The sequence below is a fragment of the Haliotis rubra genome, unplaced genomic scaffold (genome assembly GCF_003918875.1).
Source record: "Haliotis rubra isolate DU_JTF1 unplaced genomic scaffold, ASM391887v1 Scf1161, whole genome shotgun sequence".
Taxonomy (NCBI): domain Eukaryota; kingdom Metazoa; phylum Mollusca; class Gastropoda; order Lepetellida; family Haliotidae; genus Haliotis; species Haliotis rubra.
This window is the reverse complement of record NW_025765072.1, coordinates 50,532-68,437: the sequence shown is the minus strand read 5'-3', so window position 1 is coordinate 68,437 and position 17,906 is coordinate 50,532. Positions and strand designations below refer to the sequence as shown.

General features: G+C 41.1%; 1 protein-coding gene across 1 annotated transcript in view; it reads right to left on the bottom strand.

Moving 5' to 3' along the window:
- Positions 1–17,906, bottom strand: part of LOC124256468 (SCO-spondin-like) — a gene marked incomplete at its 5' end in the record, with an annotated part of 111,171 nt that overhangs the window by 53,299 nt on the left and 39,966 nt on the right. Inside the window, 8 exons of the mRNA XM_046690461.1 lie at positions 604–747; positions 1,551–1,739; positions 2,957–3,151; positions 4,719–4,916; positions 6,544–6,720; positions 7,349–7,543; positions 9,772–9,963; positions 11,643–11,834. Of these exons, the coding sequence (XP_046546417.1) occupies positions 604–747; positions 1,551–1,739; positions 2,957–3,151; positions 4,719–4,916; positions 6,544–6,720; positions 7,349–7,543; positions 9,772–9,963; positions 11,643–11,834 (1,482 nt within the window). The remainder of the gene's footprint in view (positions 1–603; positions 748–1,550; positions 1,740–2,956; positions 3,152–4,718; positions 4,917–6,543; positions 6,721–7,348; positions 7,544–9,771; positions 9,964–11,642; positions 11,835–17,906) is intronic.

Here is a 17,906-nt window from a genome sequence, read left to right as displayed (position 1 = left end):
TTTTACTAAAAGAATGTATGGAAAAAAATAATAAATTCTGCCCCAAAACTTTGTGTACGTGAGTATATTTTTACGCCGCTCCCAGTAACGAAGATATTTTCCATGTATATGTTGACTGTCACTGCATCATTAAACTCTGGTAAAAACTTGAAGCAATATTTAACCAGTATGTACCTAAAGGCATTTCCTTGACAAAGCAAACCATATCATTTGGCCTTCCATGCACACAAATTCTCATGAATAATATCATTCTCATTGCTAAAAAAATCAAAGTATTATACAAGATAGAAGTACGTTTGAAAAACGTCTGAAAATCACTTACAACATAGAGAAAGATATTGCTAAAAAATCCCAGACCCTTAACTGCTTCTACAGAAAATGGCTGCCTCTAGCGAACACATATTTGACACACCTTACTGCGATTATTTCTGAGTATGTACACCAGCTACCACTGTGTTAATGTATACTATATTTGTTTTTGTATATGCCAATGGATGAATAATAAGATTTGAAAAAAAACCCCGAAAATTCCCAGTTATAACCCGGAAGCGATACAAGAAATCTGTTTCACACATTATATGAGGATCTCAAGTCGAGCGTTACATTGGTTGACGGCACTGCACCCGCAGTTGGTGATGTCGAAGTAGGTTCCGCTAGCACACGAGGTGGGTACCCAGCCAAGAACGCCGACAGACATGTTGTAGGTGGCTGGGTTGGAGGTCCAGTCTGGTCGCTTGTCGCAGAGGTCTGAAACACAAGTTAGAATTAACGTCACTATGAACAGCATTCCAGTTATACCATGGCGTCGCAACTTCGTGCCCGAGCGGGTATTGTTGTACGCCCGCTTTAGCAATATTCCAGCAACATCACAGTTCCCATGTTGGAACAGAAAAGGTGTCGTCGGTGTGACGACCGATCGCTATTGCCACTAGGCTACACCACCGCCGCGAGTAAAAACCGAAGTGATGCCAATCTTAGTTCCCACATTGGTGAAAGCCAAGAGCTTGGTCATGTTGCTGACAAACCTAGACATTGAGTGGGGCGAACTGAGATTCGAACACCCGATCACAGGTTTCTCCGGCACCCAAGGGAAGTAACTCTGCACATTTCGGTGCCTTAAAACACAGGGCACGTATCTTGGTAAAAACGAACGGCACACGTGGAAAAGTGTGATCATTCTTGAAATGGCTAACAGCCTGAAAATTTAAACAGAACGGGTAATATTTTAAAGGTGCTGTTAAAAATCTTTTGAGGCAATGGCGCTTGAGAATGGAATATGATTAATGGAGTTACATAAACCACTCTATCATTCGTTCTCTCACTTTCTTTGCCTTTCTTTCAGACTGAATCATTGACAATAGTGGGTGGTCCCACTGTCTCTCTCCCTCACTTTCACCCTCCCATATCGGAACCACTGACAAAACAGAGGGCGGTCTCTCTATCTGTCGTTCTCTCGCTTTCTTTGTCTCTTATACAGAATCCAATGACGTATTTTTGGGTGGCCTCTGTCTCTTGCTTTCTGTTTGTCATACCAGCATAAACACACTCACCTTTGTCTTCACAAGCAGTGGGACACAGATCCTGACAGAAGACGTTGGGCATGCAGCCTTGGCGATCAACGTAGCTGTAGCCCACGCCGCAGCACCGGGGCACGGCCACGAAGTTGGTGTCGCACTCCCAGTAGGCGCGGCAGCTGCCCAGGAGGTTGAAGTTGGCAGTGCTGTTGTCCTTACACTTGTCTGTTGAGAGAATGTGCTTGTTTTACAATAATGTGCTTGTTTTACAATAATGTGCTAAGCATCGAGGCTTGTGATGCATTACGTCCAGCACACGATATCCCACAGGATAATGTGCTTGTTTTACATTAATGTGTTTGTGACTAAAGGTGTGAGACTGTTGTCCTTACACTTGTCTGTGGAGTGAATATTATTGTTTTACAATAAGGTGCTTGTAAATACATGTGTGGGGTCGTTTGTTCTTACAATGTGCCTGTTTTGCCTGTTTTGCTGTCCTCCTAGCAATATCTTTGGTGGGAATGTGTTTGTTTTTCAACTATGAGCTTAACAAAATACAATTGCGGGGCTTTAATCCGAGCACTTTGTAAAGAAAATGTGCTTAACGTTGACATTGAGAGAATGCCTGTTTTTGACAATGATGAGCATAACAATGGAACGCATGGTACTGTCGTCCTTGGATCTGCCTGTATAGAAAATGTGCTTGTTTTACAGAACATGGAAATTAGTGTGGCTGTCGTCCTCGCCCGTCTTCAAAGCGAATGTTCTTGTTTGCCAATAATATGCTTATCATATTAACTTGTGGGGCTGTGTGCTTGTTTTACTATTATATGTTTAAGACTAAATATGTGGAGCTGTCGTCAAAACTCTTTACTCTGGAGATAATAGGTCCTGTTTTACTATAATGTGCTTAAGGCATAATGGTGTAGGGCTATCGTCCAAGCACGTGGCGGTGGAGCAACTGTGTTAATTTTACTATAATGTGCTTAAGATATAAAGGTGTGGAGCGAGTGTGATTGTTTTACTATAATGTGCTTAAGACATAAAGGTGTGGAGCAACTGTGTTTGTTTTACTATAATGTGCTTAAGATATAAATGTGTGGAGCGACTGTGCCTGTTTTACTATAAAATGTGCTTAAGACATAAAGGTGTGGATCGACTGTGCTTGTTTTACTATAAAATGTGCTTAAGACATAAAGATGTAACTGACATATAATGTGTAAGACATAAAGTGTGGAGCGACTGTGCTTTTACAATGGTACTGACACTGTCACCTCACACTCGTTGGTTGCAGTTCGTCTTGGATGAACTGGGAAGAATATATTCTCCGTGTGCGCCACACGTTCCTTGTTTCAGACAATCTCAGGGAATGCCACAAGAAAGTGCTGGTCTGACTGTGGCCAACTGAAATTCTTTAAAGTTTTGTAAACACACTTGCTTACCGTGAGGACATACAGCCCTCCAGGAATCATCACATTGGAATGTGACTTGGTTCCAGAATTTCCCAAACGGACATCTCCTGTACATAGCAACAACGTTGCCATTGGGGTTGTTGTAACACTGGATGTACTTGTCGCAGTCGGTGGGGTGGTAGCGGTAGCCGATGCCGTTTCGATACGTCAAAGATGTGCACAGACCTGACAAAGAGCCAATGAGTGAGTGAGTGAGTAGTTTTAGATATGTTATCAATATAACCTTCAACATGCAATAATTATCCATTAATGACGAAACTAATATTGACCGAGGTCTGCGTTTGTAAATTATTAAAGAAAAAAGAAAAGAAAAACAGACAACAACTCCCACCACCTGAAACCAACAAAAAAACAACCAACAACCCCAAATAAACTACACAAAAAAACACAGAAAACCAAAAAATAAAAACAAAAAGACGATAACCTGAAAATACCAACATATGACGAAGATTATTTTAGCTACAACATTAACCGAATCAAATGTTACGGGATGCCACGGACGCACACCTAGCCTTGCCTTAGGTTATCTCTGCTTGTCAAAAGCTTCCTCACCTTTGAGGGGCCCCCTTTGAGTCAGTTTGCTTAATCACGCAGTGTGATGATACTTTCAATCGCTAAAGGCAGTGTGGATCTCAAGACAATACCCGTGTTTTAAGAAACGTCACGTGGCATGTTCTCAGCTAATGAAAATACAGGTCTAAAAATAGATACCTATTATATGCAAGTTTGTCACGGGCGAAGTACGCAATGTATCGGAAAGCGCTAGTAAAATCTCCAAATCATCATCATCATCATAATTGCATGTTGCAGTTTCTCATTCATGCTTTTATCCGCATAGATAAGGATTGTAAGTCGAGTGTGGCAAAAGGTATTTGTAACATGTAATATATACGGGGAACAACGAGGATATGATCTCGTTATCACAGAATGCCAACAGAATTCGTAATGTCTCAGACAAAGATGTCCAATGCAAAGAATTAGGGTTGGAAATAGATATCGTACTGCATAGACACATCTACATCTGTATTCAAAGTCATTATTGAAGGGACACCTTGGTTTGTAGGATATTACATAGTATGCCAACTATAGCAACGAGTGTGACAAGTTTATCTCATGCACGTGCAACACGTGTCAGGTAACAGAACAATGTGGGTATAAAATGATAAATTCCAGATGCAACTGAACTGCACTCTTATAAGGTGAAACTTGTGTTTTATCTCTTACTTTTAGCGTGAATCTCTTAATATTCACCCTCGATATATACTACCCATCAAACGTTTATACTCACATAAAGCACTCACTATATGTTATGTGTATATATAAATTATATATGGTTACACTAAAGACTTTCCCCACTAACTTCGGGGAACCAACTGCAAACCTCATGCAGATGAATTGCATGAGGATCATGCATCAAATTGCTGAAAAGCATGTGTAAATATCGCGTTTGAGTGTAAAGCTTTGTTAAGAATTCATCAATTTTCACTGAGTTTCATTATTTATTGAACCTATGGCAATAACGTTTTCAGCGTTACGAATTTGTTTTACAATAAATCAGTTCATGTGTAAACAGTAATTTAAACAGTATGGAGTATTTTGCAAAATTTAATTCCGAACAGTTGACTGAAGTAAGTTGCTACATTTATACTAGTGAGTCTGAACTTTTGATGGATAGTATACACTGGAAACACTCAATATACTGTAGATTACAGTCTCCTGTTACAGTCCATACCTCCACATTCTGCGAAGTTGCATGGCGTCGATATTGTTTGTAGTACGTCTCCGAAACAGTCAGCACCTCCGTTGCTTGGAGCAGGGTTTGTACACGTCCTTGACCTACTCCTGGTCACGCCAGGGCCGGTTCCGCACGTGACGCTACACGGAGGTCCTGTCCACGCGGTCCATGCAGTGAAACCGCCATTTACTGGAACTGTTAATGTCCGAAATAATTACTGTCAGTCCATGTTTAATGTTTAAATCTTCCTTAAAAAACAGGTTAAATGTTACTTACAGAACGTGTTTGAAAGACTAGCTTAAGATTAGCAACAGATATCAGATCTTAGAATGAATATCAAATATACTGGTCTTCCTTTTCATAAAAGGCAATTCCTATTCATTTCTTCATAAAAGATTCCAAGGAGTTACTATTCCGATTGTAAAAATGTACAGCGTAAAAGGGTGAGCGCATTCCGTATCATCGGCAGTACCTTTCATAAACACATGCACAGGCAAATCAATATTCACCTAAACAGAGAATACAGGAATAAAAGCAGGGATCTTACTGACACGGACCAGACAATCCAGTGATTGACGTCATGCATCAACCAACTGAGTGAGTGAGTGAGTTTAGTTTCACGCCGTTGAAACTACCTACTGTCGCTCGGGATGTCTATATGTTTCCATGACTCGGATTCTCATTAACAGTGAGTAAGTTTAGTTTTACGCTGCACTCAGCAATATTCCTGCTATATCGGGCGGTCTGTAAATAATCGAGTCTGGACCACACAATCCAGTGATCAACAGCATGAGTATCCATCTGTGCAACTGGGAACCGATGACATGTGTCAGCCAAGTTAGTGAGCCTGACCACCCGATCCCGTTAGTCGCCTCTTACGACGAGAATGGGTTACTGAAGATCAATATTCTAACCCGTACCTTCACGGGTGCATCAACCAACTGACCAAGCCTGACCACCCTTCACTGGCCTCTCAATCAGTACTTGATTAAGATCGATTCTCACACGGATGTTCATCGGTCATTAAGACGACTTTTCACGGCATAGTTTCATTCTGTCCATCATAGCTGCTTGACTGTACCCCTTGACAAGAAATGTCCAGTGTCCAATAGGTTTTAATCCTGGTGAGTGTAGTTTGACGCCGCTTTTAGCAATATTCCAGCAACATCACGGCGGGGGATACCAGAAATGGGCTTCACACACTGTACCCACGTGGGGAATCAAACCCGAGTGTTCAGCGTGACGAGCGAACCCTTTTACCACTAGGCTACACCACCGCCCATTTAGTACTGAGACACAGAACGAAATTACAAGTCTTATTAATTACCAGTGCTACTGCCTCAACAGGTCTTCAGTACAGAGACAAATAACGGAAATCACAGGCCTTTGGTAGTTATAAAATTACCCAACACAGCTACAAGTTAGTACCTCCTATTTCTATGACTTTAAATGCTCAATATAGCTCAATGCTGAGAGAACTACCCCAATAGCATGCCTACGTTACAAACCATTCCATACATGCACACCATAGTCTGACATAATTTGTAAATTCTATATCGGGCAAATGAAACAATCAAGAGGTTCTCAGTACTGACAACAGCAATTGAAACTCGGGTCTCCTAACAAAATTATGAAAGAATTTATTTACAAATTTGAGAAATAATGTGCTCAGAAATTATGATAACATTTGTAACTAAAATAAAAATAGATTTTGAAAATTAGAAATACATAAAATGGATGCAAAATAAAAAATATCTTAACAATGCTAGACGGTTAAAGGTTGTTTAGAGAATACGTTTTCTGTACAATACGTTCTACGTACCGAGACAAGGGACGTTGGTACACGTCTTCCTCGCCACCCCGAGGATAGCTCCAACACAGTTGAGTCCTCCGTTGCTGGGGGGTGGGTTGGAACAGCTTCTGGTCCTTGTTCGTATTACACAAGAACTGTTGCAAGGTGGGTTGGTCCACTCAGTCCACAGGCTCAGGCCTCCATTCACTAGAGTCAATGATAAACAAGGTTTTTTAAAGCAAACGTGGCATTATTGTCATTGAATCCTGAAAGAAAGATAAACAAATCATACTTAACTGAGTAAATTAATATTTTTAGCTGCTTTGCACTCTTGAGTGAGTGAGTTTAGTGTTACGCACGTTTTAGCAACATTCCACCAATATCACGGTGGGGGACACCAGAAATTGGCTTCACACATTATACCCATGTGGGGAATCGAACCCGGGTCTTCAGCGTAACGAGCGAATGCATTAACCACTAGGCTCCCCAGTTGAATGAAAAATATCAACTATTTAAAAAGTCTGACCAGCGGATCGCGTTAATCGCCTCTAAGGAGAAGCATTGGTTGCTGAAGACCAATTCTGACCCAGATCTTCACGGGCCTAATCCATGAGTGAGTGAGTGATTTTAGTTTTACGCCGCATTTATCAATATTCCATCAATATCACGGCGGGGTTCACCGGAAATGGGCTTCACATATTGTACTCATGTGGGGAATCGAACACGGGTCTTCGGCGTGACGAGCGAAAGCTTTAACCACTGGGCTATCCCAGCGCCCCCCATACAACTTGCATTTGTAGCAATGGTTTTACGCTATATCTCGACAATCACTCACCTGGACAAGGTACACTTAAGGTACACTGGGAACTCAATGTTTCAAGTGTGTTTCCGATACACTGTTGTCCGCCATTAGCGGGTGCAGGATTCGTGCAGCTTCTGGTTCGGGACCTGACAACGCTGTTGGAGGAGCCACAGGTGATGCCACAGGAAGGTGTGGTCCATTGAGTCCACTGGGTGAATCCGCCATTCACTGTAAATGGTAACATGTTGGTAAATAAAAGATAGAAAGGGTAACTATTTCATATTTACCAGCATTCACTGTAAATAGAGACATGCTGGTAAATAAGAGATGGAAAGGGTTATTGTTTCATATTTACCAGCATTCACTGTAAATAGAAACATGGTGGAAAAATAAAAAATGGAAAGGGTTATTGTTTCATATTTACCAGCATTCAATGTAAATAGTAACATGCTGGCAAATAAGAGATGGAAAGGGTTACTGTGCTTTATTACACTATACATGAGGGTACAGCGAACTATATTTCTTGATGCCAAATTTAATACTAACCGACGATTAATCTTGGTAGAAAAGCAACAGTGTCGGTGACCTAAATTAACTATCCTCGTTCAGGGCAAACTGACGTGCTGTTCTACTTACGTGTCTGCCCCCTACGTTAAGACAAATGATAAACAGTTTGAAGACGGTTTACGTCGGGTTAAATATCTTCTATATTATTTTAGCTACGTCTGTGATTATCGTAAACCACATGAGGAAATGTGAACGTCGCACTTCTACTACCAACGTCAGTTTAGAACAGTAAATCCAGATGAAGCTGACTAGTCACCCGACATTTCCATAGATGCAGTGTACAGTACACAACCCTGTGCACTTTAAAAGAACCCACGAATCCGTTGGTATATGTACTGTGACTGTGTGTCTCAGTCCATCCAGCTGTGAATGGGTACCTCATAAGGATGGGAAAGCCACATTAACTCGGTGCGCCTAATTGTCAGCGAACATTGTCCCGTCGCTGTTTCATTGTGATTCGAGGTGAGGCATTTATTTCCATCGAAAACATACTGTTTCCGCCACTGATGCGAAGCAACTGTAAACAAAGAGACGGGGTGCTACCTACGAGTAGTTTACTGTAGTAGGCATGGCATCGTGACGTCGGTTACCATGGGCACGTTTGATTACGAGGGAGCAGACGAGAATGGCGCAGTGACGTCAATACAGTGTGACGTCATGTAAAAAGCGTCTTTGATCTTTTTTTATTTTGAAGTGAAGCATCTTAGAATTAACACCTGCATGGTAGAAGGGGATTATTTGAACCTGTATAAAAAGTGGTTGATATTATGATGTGCGTCACACACGGTGACGTCACGATGACAATTTACTGCGACACTAGCCATTCGATTTATTTAAGGGTGCCGTTGTACAAAGCGATCTTACGCTAAGTCGACTGTAGCTCCCACGCCATCTTACGATAGTCTCAGCGATAGGGTTGTATTGAACAACGTCTCGTTGCTCATCTGATTCATACAGAGATTTTTCAGGGTGCCGTTGTAGTCTCAATGTATTGTACAGATCCTTACTCTAAGTCGACCCTAACTCCAAAAACCTTACATGAGACTTACGATTGTCTTAGCGCTAAGGTTAATCTGTACAACGACACTTCGACGATTCATTTTACTTAATTTCATTGTGGTCATTTAATTAATTTCAGCAGGTCTTCAAACCAGCACACGCCGCTCGAGATAATGTGATGCCGACGTTGAGAGTATTGTCGACATTACGATGACAAGACAATGAGCCATGAGATTTGATTCAATTTAATGGTCTTCAGACTGGCACGAGTTGGTCTGGACGGTTTCAATTCATGGAGTCTTTGAGTGTGTTTACGCCACTTTTAGCAATATTCCAGCAATATCACGGCGGAGGGCACCAGAATTGGGCTTCACACATTGTACTCATGTGAAGAATGGCACTGGGGTCTTCGGCGTGACGAGACGCTTTAACCACTAGGCTACTCCACCGCCCCTCACTTCTTGGAACCATGGGGCCAAATGTTCCTGTGTTCTGACATGGCGTTAAGGACGCTACTTACCAACAGAAGCCTGGAAGGAACATATCCGTGATCAACAGCATGAGCATCGACCTACGCAACTGGGATATGATGACATGTGTCAACCAAGTCAGCGAGCCTGACTACCCGATCCTGTTAGTCGCCTCTTACGACAAGCATGGGTTACTGAAGATCAATTTTATCCCGGATCTTCTCGGGTTCATAACGAATTGAATTCCAAATATATAATCATAGATCTTCAGAAAAAAACACACAGAGAAAACACACACAGGCACGCACGCACACTCGCACGCACGCAGGCACTCACGTAAGCACGCACACACACAGTTTAACAAACAAATAACTAAATCATCAGACATAATGTTTTTCGAATACGTGAAAACTCAATTACCAGGACATGGCGAGAAAGAGCAATTCTTTGGTTGGACCTCCTGTAAACTATCCGTGCATGTAGCGCCGCCAAAGCTAGGGGCGGGGTTGGTGCAGGTCCTCGTTCTGGTACGTGAGATATTAGTTCTCGTTCCACAAGTGATTCCACATACTGGATTGGTCCACTGCGACCACTGTGTCAGGTTACCATTCACTGTTAACAGACATATTTGTATTTTGTAATATGAATACAGACCCTAAAAAAATCATGTTATTCATAAAAACTCAGGGGAAAAGAATACCACCTACAGACTATTCTATAACACCAAACCAAATTTCTGAATTAAAGGTCTCGTGGCTCCGAGTGCAAAGTATGTGAGCGAGTGAATATTGTTTTACGCCGCTTTTAGCAATATTCCAGCAATATCACGGCGGGGCACACCAGAATGTGCTTTCCATATTGTACCCAAGTTGGGAATCGAACCCAGGTCTTCGGTGTGACGAGCTAGCGCTTTAACGACGCAGCTACACCACCGTCGGCAAAATATGTAACAGCCAAGACGTAACACTTTAACAAATACTCGCTTACTCCTGGGTAGTTCATTATGAAGTGAGTGAGTGAGTGAGTTTAGTTTTACACCTCACTCAGCAATATTCCAGCTATAAGGCGGCGGTCAGTAAATAATCGAGTCTGGACTAGATTATCCAGTGATCAACAGCATGAGCATCGACCTACGCAACTGGGATACAATGACATGTGTCAATCAATTCAGCGAGTCTGACAACCCGATCCCTTTGGTCGCCTCTTACGACAAGCATCGGTACTGAAGATCAATTCAAATCCGAATCTTCACGGGTATAGACAAGTATTGGTTACTGAAGACCAATTCTAACCCGATCTCCACGTGTTTCAATAAACACGGATACATCGAAGACAATAAGGATTATATACAACAAAGCCAGATAATGACCAGTCTGTATTATCCGCTAAAACAGATAATGACGTAAAATGTAATATAGAGATGATTATTATACACAGATCAGAAAAATACATGATGACTCCAGGTATTCTTGGAGAAGGTGAACATGTCTTGCTCAACCGTGTGCAACTACTGACACGTGTTGCAAAGTCTGTTTATGTTGCCTGAAGATACATGGCACTCAGTGAGTGAGTGAGTTTAGTTTTACGCCGCACTCAGCAATATTCCAGCTATATGGCGGCGGTCTGTAAATAGTCGAGTCTGGACCAGACAATCCAGTGATCAACAGCATGAGCATCGATCTGCACAATTGGGAACCGACGACATGTGTCAATCAAGCCAGCGAGCCTGACCACCCGATCCCGTTAGTCGCCTCTTACGACAAGCATGGGTTACTCAAGATCAATATTCTTACCCAGACCTTCACGGGTTGGTGGCCTGTCAACACAGCAAGGCAATACTCATGTGTACATTCACTTCTTTTTCGAGACCTCTCTGAACAGTTTTACGGGATAGTGGCTGCTGGACAACGAACTAGGAGAACCTAACTTCTTTGAGAAGCATTTTAGAAGGTGTAAAGATGAAGGAAAACCAAGTTCTATGGATATTTCAAGGTGTACATCACTTGCTTGATAATTTCAATGAACTAGGAGAGCCTAACTGCTTTGAGAGGCCTTTTAGAAGGTGTAAAGATGAAAGAAAACCAAGTTCTATGGATAGTTCAAGGTGTACATCACTTGCTTGATAACGATGTTAGTACCTACACCGAAACGTCGCAATCATTGCAATAAAGAAGTTGACTATCCATAGAACTTGGTTTTCCTTAGGAGAACATAAACCAATGATCCAAATAAATTCTACACGTGAACCTAGAGACCTTTTAATACAGACACCCCCAAAGAACAACACTGACCTGGACAAGAACTGAAGACACATGTCTGGGCCAACGTCTGTACTCTGTCTCCAGAACATCCTTGACCGCCATGACTGGGAACAGGGTTGGTGCAGCTTCTGGACCTAGACTGGACAAGGCTATTGGCTGAACCACAGGTGATGCCACAGGTAGGGTTGGTCCACTGGGTCCACTGGGTGAATCCTCCATTCACCGGAACTGGAAACAATTAGTTTTAAGCTTGATTGGCATTTTAGAAGATGCTATTTGATGAACATAAAGAATTTTCTGGGTTTCATCTTTTTTTATTCTTTGATAATATATAGAATAAAAGAAAATGAAATCCAGAAAGTTCTTTATGTTGATAATAGATAAAGAATAAAAGAAGATGATATCCAGAAAATTATTTATGTTCCTAAATTAGTTCATAGTTTTAGAGTTTTCTTTTAGCTTGATAACGGTGTAAGAATCTACACCGAAACGTTTCTCTATGTTATAAACAAGACGTTGTCATCCATAATGTTGTATGATTCAGTTTGGACTCACCAGTCTCTAGAATGCCGATCAAACAATTAGTTTACAGTGAACAACATTAAAGTACTCACGGAAATAAAAATAAAATGTTTTTGGTCGTTCTTTTCGTAGTTTTATTTCTATTTCCGTGATTACCTTAGTGTTGAACTTTGGTATATCGAATCTACAGGTGTCCTGAAGCAAAGGCTCGGTTATTGCGTAATCATTATTTAGTAATCATTTTGCAGTTGTATCAAACTTCGGATATCTCGAAGTATCTACGTAGGTTCCTTCCAGTTCGACACAACAGTGATAACATTCGCAACGTTCACGTTGGCAGTGGCGTGACGTAATATGCATTACCTCCCTTTGGAAATGAAAGTGAGATTGTCTTTTTCAATTTTTAGTTAATATATATTATTATGTTTAAAGATTCATTTGACGTTTAAAACACCATCAATGACTGAATGAGTTTAGTTTTACGCCGCTTTTAGCAATATTCTAGCAATATCACGGCGGGTGACACCAGAAATGGGCTTCACACATTGTACCCATGCGGGGATTGAACCCGGGCATCGGCGTGACAAGCTAACGCTTTAAACCACTAGGCCCGGAACACTCAACCCACTCACCCTGGTGTTTCCGGGCATATAGCTGGAATAGCGCTGAGGCGGCGTCAAACTGTACTCATTATGGTAAAATCATGTCAGACTCAGTGAGCGTATTCCATGAACGTATCTAATATACGGAATAAGGTACCATCTTACCAACACAGGGAGATAAAACACAGTTCTTTGGTAGAACCTCCACTAAGGCCCCAGTACAGTCCAGTCCTCCGCCGCTAGGGGTCGGGTTGGTGCAGGTCCTGTTGCGCGTTCGTGACACGTCGCCAGTGCCACATGTGTTGCCACAAGGCGGGTCAGTCCACTGAGACCAGAGTGTCAGGTTACCGTTGATGACAGTTGCTGTGCAGGAATGAATACAATTAGATCTGTCAGGATTTTAGCTTGGGCGCACAGGTCCTCATGTCTTTGCTAGGATTAAAGATTAAAAAATATAAATAATTAACAAATAATTTGAGATATCCCCGACTCGAAATGCTTTACAGTACATAAATCATGTACCCCTTAAATCATGGACCCCCGACTCGAAATGCTTCACAGTACAATAAATCATGGACCCTCGACTCGAAATGCTTCACAGTACAAAGAAATCATGATTTATTGTACTGAGAAGCATTTCGAATCGGGGGTCATCTCAAGATATAATTTTTTAGTTTAATCTTTAATCATCGCAAAGACACGAGGGCCTTTGCTTTGGTGCACCTTTCAGTGAGGCTAACTGCCAACGAATATACAAAGTAGTCACAATCTATAAGTTGAAAACGAGTAAAAAATACAGACAAACAGACTTAATCAAATCTATAAGTACATGCGAAGGCCACTGTACATATTAATATAAACATATTCTAAACAGGTATGAAGGCGTGAACGAAAAAAGGAAAGTTTCTAAAATTACATTAGTGTGATATTGCATAGCATGTACCTGTCTACCTGCATAGATTATCTCATCTCCCAGATAACAGCATATATACTAGTATGTATAGCTGGACTGAAATTTTTAGAATTTTAATACCTATATTTGTTTTTTAACCTTACTCTCATTTGGTATGTATAATAGATAAAACGAGTTAGATTGGTAATGTTTTCAGTCTTGTTTTTGTTTAAGGATTTTGCTAAAAGATATCACATTAACGTGATTATTGTTAAGCATTGTATGGTATAGATTCGATATTGTATAATAATTCTAATTTTATTTGATTTTCTTCATAGACTTTCAAGACTTCCCTTGAATGTTTTTCAATAACCAATTTCTTTAGTACCATTTATGCATATTTCATACACTATGACATTCATGTCAAGGTCAAAGTCAGTCTTGAAAATTTTTGTGTGTTGGAACAACTAAAGAGCAAGATATCAAGAGAGGTTGACTGGTCATGTTTTTGTTGACATTTAACTTCATCTTTTTAATCTTCATCTTCATCTTCTTTTTCATTACTTTTTAAGTTTGATATGATTAGTGACAATGCTTGTTAATATTCCGGTTTTGATCAAAGTGAACATTGTAAAAACAAGCATGCAAAATCTATAATCCTGTTTTGATCACAGGGAAGGTTGTGAAAACAAGTATGCAAAATCTATAATCCTGTTATGATAAAATTGAACATTGTGAAAACACATTTGGAGAACCCAGTGATTGAGTATGCCAGTCAACATTAGTATTCTAATCAAAGTATTTCTGTACAAATGTGAAAACCATCTCCGCAGTGTATGGGACAGGTTCATTATATCAGTGGGTAAAGACTAGGTTGTAATCACAGTCACGCCTGATTGATTTGTCTGACAATTGGGACGGATGACTTTTGGGACGTCTAACTATTGGGAGTAAACCCAAAAAACTGTTGTTGTTTTTTCCATTCCAACACCGTACACCAACTCGTACCTAAAACGTCCCTCCTCATCATATACAATGTTTATCTATCTAAAATGTTTTAATCAGTCGCTGTCACAATTCCTAAGAACGCGAAAAATTGCAATAAGAATTACCATAAATGAGAATTAAGAACATTATTCGGATAATTGTGTCTTTATTAATTTTGGGGGGTATTTTATTCTCCCCGACCGACCGACCCATGTTCAGAATTTGGTGGCTACGTGAAACACATTAAAAAATGATGCCCTAACAGTTCGCCGCCATACAGCTGGGATATTGCTGAGTGCGGCGCTAAACAACAAACAAACAAACAAAAGCAAAGAAAGCCTCACCTGGACAAGCAGCAAACACACATGGCCTCAGGATGGTTTCAACTGTACTTCCCAAACACTGCTGCCCACCGCTACTGGAAACAGGGTTCGTGCAGGTTCTCACCCTCTGCCTCACCAGGCTGTTGTTTGAACCACATGTGATACCACAGGATGGGGTGGTCCATTGGGTCCATTGTGTAAAACCACCATTCACTGGAAATGCAAATGATGATATCTGTGAAAACGAATATCCTATTTGACCATCCTCAGTGTGAGTGAGTATCGTTTTACGTCGCTTTCAGCAATATTCCAGCAATACCACGGTAGGGGAAACCAGAAATGTGGTTTCACACATTGTACCCATGTTGTGAATCGAACCCGCTTTTTGGAGTGACGAGCTAACGCTTTAACCACTAGGCCCCTGACTATCCTGGGAAATGACTCCAGTAACTGTAAAGGGTATTACCTGTAAAGGGTATTACCTGTAAAGGTATTATCACATGAATGCATCACTGGAAATCAGTGACTTCAGGTATTTGTGAAAAGGATAAACAAATCCTGCCCTATCGGTAGCCATTCACATAAATTACCTAAAATGTTAGCATTTACTGTCCAAAGCCACATAGCAGTATTTCTGCCAGGCGACGGCGGCCCGTAAACAAACCAGACAATCAAGTGATCGATGAAAAACAAGTCCATATTCTAATTATGTGACTCTGAGAGTCGGATACATACAAGCAAAGAAACATTTATTAAAATAGGTTTGTTTTATATTGTAGTGTTGAGTTTCAGTGTCTAGGACGAAACAATTTCTATTGTAATTGACAAAGTATAAATCAACATAATATATATGTGTAATTCTTTACCGCCCATGACAGTTGATGTGGGTTGATGTGTGGACAGATGATGTGAGTGCGTGACTTTTCCAACTATATGTCGACTGTTTGTAGATGTTCGAGCCTGGTCGAGATAATCCAACGTTAGTCGCCTCCTACGGCAAGCATGGGTTACTGAAGACCAGTTCGACATTCACGGGCCCAAACTAGAGTGAATGAGTGAGTTTTAGCACTATTCCAGCAATATCACGGCGGGAGACAGCAGAAATAGGCTTCACAAATTGAACCCATGTGGGGAATTGAACCCGGGTCTTCGCCGCGACGAGCGAACGCTTCAACCACTAGGCTACCTCACCGGCCCTGAGGAGGCTATAGGAATATTACTGCCAGACATATAACTTTGACATAGGTTTAATAGCCTTTCAGTACAATATAAGATCAATCACTTACCGCTACACGGCTGGAACACACAGGTCCTTGGCGACACCTCAACTAATGCATCAGTGCAGTTTTGTCCACCAATACTGGGTGCAGGGTTTGTGCAGGTTCTTGTCCGAGTCCGTATAACATTCGATGTCGTTCCACAGCTGATGCCGCAAGATGTGTTGGTCCACTGAGTCCAAAGTGTTAAATTTCCATTGACTAAAACACATCCAGAATATCAGAATCAGTTTGAGTGAGAGAGGAGTTTACTAATCCTCCAGTGACTAAAAAGATCAGAATCAATTTGGTTTTACTAATGTTTCCTGACCTTGGTTGAAACTACCCTATGTTTCCATGACTCTGATTTTCATTAACAGTGAGTGAGTGAGTTTAGTTTTACGCCACACAAAGCAATATTCAAGCTATATGGCGGCGGTCTGTAAATAATCGAGTCTGGAACAGACAATACAGTGATCAACAGCATGAGTATCGATCCATGCAATATGGATACGATGACATGTGTCAAATAATATCTGATCATTCCTCACAATCGTTTAGAAAATTGATTTTTAAGGATAATGACAAAAGATACTGTACAAGATTCATTTGAAAATATATTTGTTGCAACAAAGAGGTGTTAGTGTAAATACGTTCTCTTATGCCCTCAGCAGAAATTATTGAGGGTGCGAACAAAAAGTCATTCCGATTCGAAAGATGATAATATAACATGTCCAAGATACCCACCTCCATTTCCCTTCCATTCTCCACCCTAACATAACCAGACACGTCCACCACCACCACCAACAACACAAATTCCACTATCCTTGACATAAGGTTATATAGAGAATCTCACCCAAGCGTCAACTGATATCAATTATATCAACATGAGTAGATACAGATACAAATATCCGAGGCTTGCCAATGATATTTCAACTTTTATCAACGAACGCTGATATATTTGATATCAGAAGACACGAGGGTGAGATTCTATTTCTCATAAAATCACTCTTCATTATTTTTCAATGAAAAATGTGCATCTCTAAACATGGTACTGCCATTAGACTTGCAGTGCATCGATGTCATAGCATTGTGACGGCTTCAATTTTATGACGTCATAGCATTGTGATGTCATCAGGTTTTTGACGTCATGTTACTGATGATGTCACTACATTGTACAAAATCTGCTGTCAAAACGATCTCACACATGCAATATCTCCATTAGAACACAGTTTTTGATGATAGAGAAAGAAACATACCAACACACTGCGCGAAGCTACAAGGCTGTGTCAATGTCTGTGTCCTGTCTCCAACACAAGCAGTGCCTCCGTTACTGGGAGCGGGGTTTGAGCATGTCCTCGACCTCACCCTCACAACACTGGGTCCGGTGCCACAGGTGACGCTACACGATGGGTTGGTCCACTGCGTCCATTCCGTAAAACCGCCATTGACCACAACTGTAAGTGGTTAACAGAATCATGACGTATGTAATCTCAGTTTTGGTTTGGTTCGGTTGGTGTTTCACGCCGCAGTCAGCAACATTCCAGCTATATGGCGGCGGCCTGTAAATAATCGAATCTGGATCAGACAATCCAGTGATCAACAACATAAACATCGTTCTACGCGATTGGCATACGATGACATGTCTCAACCAACTCAGCGAGTTTGACCACCCGGTCGCATCTTACGACAAGCATTGCTTGCTTAAGATC